Consider the following 6,483-nt stretch of genomic DNA (forward strand, 5'->3'; position numbering starts at 1 on the left):
AAGCATAGAGCAGAGACAGTGTCACACCAAGGCCCAGACACCACAATTTAATAAAACAATCTCCATACTTTTAAACCACAAGCACAACATTAAATAATTTTGCCATGTGTTTAATTTAACAATGCATTGCTTTTTGCAATATTAACCCGTTGGAAACAGGAGATAAAAATCAATGATACAGATTACAAACTAGAAATGATTGAAACTTGACAGCGTTTCTTCTTTATTATTAAAATCCTTGTGCAGAGAATGATTGACATCTGAGTTGGCAAATGACGGGGCCCGGGGCCGCGCGTGCGCCCCTCTGGATGGGGCCGGCACTTTCGGCGGAGCTGAAGTTAAATCACAATGCAGGAGGTGAAGGATTTGGTGTCACTCGAAACGGTGTGTTTCTTCTTAATCGTTCTCTACGCATTGTGAACCTTTCGGGCTGCCCCTGTATGTTTTTTTTTGCTATGAGATTTTGGGAGGTTTTAAACGGGGGTGGTGGGGGTTGGGTGAGCACGCTATTCACTATCAGGAATACCGGGTTTTCTGTTTTGATATTTAATGTAGTTTAAATGCTCGGGTCTGTACACTCCTAGCAGCAGGAGCCACAACATTCTTTTAGCTCCAAGATGATGCAACTGGCGATGGAAGATTGAAACGGAGTCAACTGTCCATGGCAGATTTGATAACCCAGTTCTTCAGCCAGGCCGGTTGCAGTACTCAAGGGCATTGTTGATTGACCAACCAGCTTGGCTTATTAATGGAACCTAGTAGGCGAGACCAGTTACAGATAATACTGCGAGCCAATACTCTAATGGGTAAAGTAGTCCTGACTGGAGAAGCTGTAGGAAGCTTATCAGTTTTTAGCTGATTAAATTCCAGCAGTACCCCTGCCGACATATAAAAGAAAAGCACTTTACAGCCAATGAAGTACTTTTTGAAGTGTAGTCACTGTTGTAGGAAACACGGCAGCCAATTTATGCACAGCAAGCTCCCACAAACAGCAATGTGATAATGACCAGATAATCTGTTTTAGTGATGTTGATTGAGGGATAAATATTGGCCAGGATACCTGGGTTAACTCCCCTGCTCTTCTAAGAAATAATGCCACAGGATCTTTTATGTCCACCTGAGAGGGCAAATAGGGCCTCGGTTTAACGTCTCATCCAAAAGACAGCACCTGCGACAGTGCAGCACTCCCTCAGTACTGAACTGGAATGTCAGCCTAGATTTTTGTGCACAAATCTCTTGAGTGGGACTTGAACCCCCAACCTTCTGACTCAGAGGCGAAGGTGGTACCAACAGAGCTGGGAGTCTCTAAGGTTTGTTCTTGCCAACCTGCATTTATGTATGTGGGATATGTGCCTACAGCGGGGAGTGTACACTCCATATCAACCTAGCGGAAACTCTAGTACGATAGCAAAATACTGCAGATGCTGGAAATCCAAAACTCTACCTGTGTGGATTTCTTAGTACCTTGTTTAAGCATGGTGATGGATTTCCACACATCAGATACTCAGTTGACAAAAGAAAACTAAGGATCCTATAACAGTGGAGTTTGCAAACAGGCGATTTGATTTCAAGCAATATTAATGACACTGAAAATTCTGTTATTAGATAAATGTTTCACTGGCAGAAAAGTAGACATCCCATCCAAATTCATTGCAAAAAGCGGGTTCAGTGGTCCAGCAATTTGGACTGAACCATCTGATGTACGCAAATTAGTTATTTTCACCCTGTACCTGGCATAGTGGTTAGCACTGTTGCCTCACAGCGCCAGGGACCCGGGTTCAAATCCGGCCTCGGGTGACTGTCTGTGTGGAGTTTGCACATTCTCCCCGTGTTTGTGTGGGTTTTCTCCGGGTGCTCCGGTTTCCTCCCACAGTCCAAAGATGTGCGCGTTAGGTTGATTGGCCATGATAAAAAAAAATTGGCCCTTAGTGTTAGGGGGGATTAAATATGTGGGGTTACGGGGCTATGGGGATAGGGCTTGGGTGGGATGGCTGTCGGTGTAGGGACCGGGTGCTAGGGTTTGGATGATCAGCCATGACCTCGTTGAATGGCAGAGCAGGGCCGAATGGCCTACTCCTGCTCCTAGTTTCTATGTTTCTATGTACCGGTTGCAAAGCAGAAAATGTCATAGAAATAACACACAACAAATATCAAAATTTTTGAATAGCCAGTTTATTAAACTTCAAAAACTTATTGTTCAGTAGTGACATAGATGTAACCTATCAGATGTTGAAACCAGATCTGCCCCTAATAATGGGATGTTTTGGTAGACTTTGTGACTAGGCAGAAACATTTGGGGGGAGGGTAATGTGAACTGATAGATATTGAACCAAAACCCTAGTTCTGTACAAAAGACAACTTTCTTAAAATATTTTCTTGCCCTTCCATCTCACTTTAGTATAAGTAAATTAACTTTTGTGCTGTGGCTTTCAATTCAAAAACAGTAATGTGCATTATTTTAAGAATATAGGTTGCATGTTAGATTATACATTAGTTTTGGTGCTTTGTTTTCAGATATTTTTATTGTATCATGGCATGTTACAAGAAATAGTAATTTATGTTCTTGATTTTTCAGGTTAAATTAAAAATACCATTTGGGGAAAAAATTCTGAATGCAATCTATACAGTACCAAATGTTCCTTTCACACATGGAGTAATCCTCACGCACGGTGCAGGTGGAGACATGAACTTCCATCAGCTAGTATCCATGACAAAATTCCTTGCATCTAACGGGATCCTATGTCTTAGATTCACATGCAAAGGCCTCAACCTAGACTATAGAATTAGAGCTTACAGGGCAGTGATGGTAAGATTAAGTTACTCTATGTGGTACTTGTTAAAAATAATTCTGTCCAATTTTCTGTTCCAGTATTTTTTTTCCTCCTGCTTTATCGTTTCTCCCTCCTCGTAAAAATATGAATCAATTGCTGGGTACTATCTCACAGACTCCAGTCCTCCAGTACCGCCTCCTACTCCTCATTCGAATGTGAACCGTGATAATGAGCGTCAGCAGATTTTACGATTGTGGGGTGGGCATTGCCACTACTCCAGTGTTGTCTTCATACTATGTCCACACATGCATACGGTGCAGTGGTCACTGGAAGTGATCAGGAACGGAGACCCTGGTTGCGTTTCCCCTCCCTAATCCAGGGGTGTTGACAGCCACTGTGGCTGAGTTCGGCTAACTCAGTACAGACTGGTGATCAACTTTGGAACCTTTCCAGTTTGCATGGCTCAACTACTCACTGAGCTATTGGAGCAGCTCACTTAAGTCTTTTCGAAAGTCACACTTTTTTCTCGCTTTGATTTACTCTGCATTGTAACTTGCCATCTCAACAATAATTATTGCAGGAATATCTAAAATCATCAAAGGAATATGAAGTGAAAAGCTGGTTTCTTGGGGGTAAGTGAAAACTTTCCCTGTCAGTTACACTGTTGTCGTTAACTATTTCTACATTGAATAGAATGTGTATGAAAAGTGGATTTCTTAAAAAAAAATAACTACCAGAAATATAGATGTGTAAGAAATCTTTGTTTTGTAGGTCGTTCCATGGGATCTAGAGCTGCTGCCTGCATCGTCAAGCAGTGTAAGGACAGCCCCGATGAAGACCTTGTGCAAGGTCTCATTTGCCTGTCTTATCCACTACACCCACCAAAGCAGCAGAGTAAGCTTCGATCAGAGGATCTGCTTCACGTGCGCCACCCAGTCCTTCTGGTATCCGGATCAGCAGATGAGATGTGTGAAAAAGTGAGTCACAGTGAAACAATTTTTCTAATAGAAGTAGTGAGGGATGTCCACTGGAGCACTGTGCATTAATTTGATGCCTGTGTTTCTTTTTATGAAAATATAACTTGAAGAAATGGGCTTAAAATATGCTGATCCAATGCCTTACAAGACGTCACAAGGCCAGTAACATAAGCTGATATATTTGTAGCAGTAGTAAAGTTTAATGCTGTTCTATTTCTCTATTATCCACAATCTCATTGGTGCAATACTATTGAACTGCAAGATGTAGACCTTTTGCATAATGTCCAAAATCCATGCAAAAACATTGGCCCAGAATTTGTGGTCCGGATGACGGCGAACTGGCAGCGTTCGCCGTCATTCCGCCTTTGAAACTGACCACAACCTAGGGATTTGGCGCAGACGCCAGAAATCCTGAAGTTGCAGTTTGTCATTCACTGCTCCGACACAGGCTGCGCTGTCACCCCCACACAGCCGGCAATCAGTGTAATCACTCAAATCAGGGAATCTGATGAAAACTTCGGCTCTTCCACAGTAATTACACTGTTAAATTCCCCACTAAAAGTTAGACCCAAAGGGATTAGGTGTAACTGGGGCTTCAACAGCATATTGACTGCTAAACAAAGGTTATGGGCCTGTAAAACTAATTTTAATTTTGTGCAGTGTGAAAGTTATCTATTTTAATAAACATTATAATTTTTAAGAAATGTTTTTAAAAAAAGTAACTTTAAAAAAAAGGTTTGTTCATCTTTATTTCAGGTTTGCCTTTTCCCCATGTGAGAGCCCCATCTTTGTTTTGCTCTAACATTTTTAAAAAGTTAGAATTTTAAGAGCTTATCCACTTCCTTTTTCGCTGTCTGTGAGAATTCTGTGTTTTGATTGGCTGCTTGCACAGCTTGTTGACGTCACAACAGCTCACACTAGGGGATCCCCACTATATTCGTTGATTTGAATTGAACGTCACAGAGATCGCGGATTTTGTGCAAAGCTTACTTTGGGGCCAGCGGCGACACCTTTGCTTCGCCGCTGACCACAAATTCCGGGCTGTTAACTTTTGCTCTGGCATCCTTTCTAATGTGCACTGCCTGGAGCATGTTCAGTGCCTTAATGTGAGATTTGTCTGGGGATACTGCAAGTATCATTACTAACCATATTCTAAACATGAGGGGCTCTTAATTCTGGCAACTATATTTAGTAATTATTGAGACAGACTTAATTATAGTATCTGCTGTAGATGAATATTTTATAAAGTAATTGCTTACAATGAAAAAGCAGTGTAAAATTGCATGAATGTTTGAGTAAGCAATTAGAATGAATGGTTCAGTGTAATATACAAATGTAATTTAATGCATTGTTATATCCATGTAGGCTGTTAAATTCAGATTCATATTTGTATTTAATCATGATCTTAAAACCATTTGCACATGTAGGATTTGTTGGAAAGCATATTGAACCAAATGCCACTGGCTGTCAAGGTACACTGGGTAGAAGGAGCTAGCCATGGAATGGAAGTTAAAGGACGAGCAACAGAAGACATCATGGCCGAGATTAATACCGAGGTCCTTTCATGGATTAGAGAGATCCTTCAAGAAAAATAAGATTTAAATGATTTGTCTGGTGGTCATTGATGTCAACAAGTAAAACTTTAAAAAATCTACTAGTAATATGGGTATTTTGAATGGTTTTGATTAGCTGGTGTGAATCCTCCAACACAAAACATTGGATAGGAATGGTTTTACCCTAATGTTCATTGTTACTTAATGTAAAACAAACTTTCCACTATTTGAGCATTTAAACTAAATGTTACTGCAATTTATACTTAGGGGCTTCTGCGTGTAAAAAAAACATATTTTACCAACTTATTCACTCTTGGGGCTGGATTTTAAGGCGGAGGGCAGGTTGTGGGTGGAGCGTGGGAGGTGGGCTCCGAGGCGGTTGGGAAACCCGGGAGGCTGGGTTTCCCACAGGCCCTGCCAACTTTAACAGCACAGCCTAATTTGCATGCGAGGCCTCGGTTTCCCGCCCACAGCCAGCCAGATTGAGAGGCTGGCTGGCTCCGGGTGGGTAGGCCTGTAGCACTAGGCCACACAGAGGAGGGAGGGAAGGATCGGTCCGGGCCATTAAAAGGATGGGGTGGGGGGGGGGGGGGGGGGGGTGTCGGCCAGGGATCGTGCCGTGCCGGTAAAAGGATCGGGGGGGAAGGGAGGGTGGTTGGCCGGTAAAAAGATCGGGGGAGGGGAGGTCAGCCAGGGATTGTGGATTGGACTGTGCCGTTAAAAGGATTGGGGGGGGGGGGGGGGGGAGGCAGTGGAGAGAAGATCGGTGTGGGTGAAGAGAAGATTATGGCTGGCCTCAGCATCATCAGTTGAGGGGGAGGGGGAGACCTGAGGGGGGGTGATCAGAGGTCTCGTGAGGGGGTCTCCGATCACGGGGGGTGGCTTAGGTAGGGACACTGGATCCAGGAGGTAGGTATAAAGGCATTTACCTCCTGGATCCAGCAGTCCTTGCCTTGCTGTAACTGCCAGGTTTTACGAATTATGTAAAACCCGTCCAGATGCAGTTAAAAACAAAATGGAGGTTAAAAAAGAGGCTTCCAGTCTCATTATAATATTTAAATTGATGACCCGCCTCCTCCCCACCCCCCGGCCTTCCTCCTTTAAAACCGGAAGTGGGGTTTAGGTCGGGAATCCCATTTTTAACAATTTAACTACCCCACACCCCCAACCCACCAGTTTTTT

General features: G+C 43.1%; 1 protein-coding gene across 1 annotated transcript; it reads left to right on the plus strand.

Annotated features, from left to right (window-relative positions):
• The first annotated feature begins 286 nt into the window (after window positions 1-286).
• tex30 (testis expressed 30) lies at window positions 287-5,878 on the plus strand. The gene is made up of 5 exons (XM_085998686.1): window positions 287-384; window positions 2,576-2,806; window positions 3,352-3,403; window positions 3,543-3,748; window positions 5,176-5,878. The coding sequence occupies exons 1-5, from the start codon at window positions 349-351 to the stop codon at window positions 5,341-5,343; spliced, it is 693 nt and encodes a 230-aa protein (XP_085854812.1). The 5' UTR covers window positions 287-348; the 3' UTR covers window positions 5,344-5,878.
• The last annotated feature ends 605 nt before the right edge of the window (window positions 5,879-6,483 follow it).

Source organism: Somniosus microcephalus, chromosome 10 (assembly GCF_052327205.1).
Source record: "Somniosus microcephalus isolate GS21.2 chromosome 10, FLI_Smic_1.0, whole genome shotgun sequence".
Classification (NCBI taxonomy): Eukaryota; Metazoa; Chordata; class Chondrichthyes; order Squaliformes; family Somniosidae; genus Somniosus; species Somniosus microcephalus.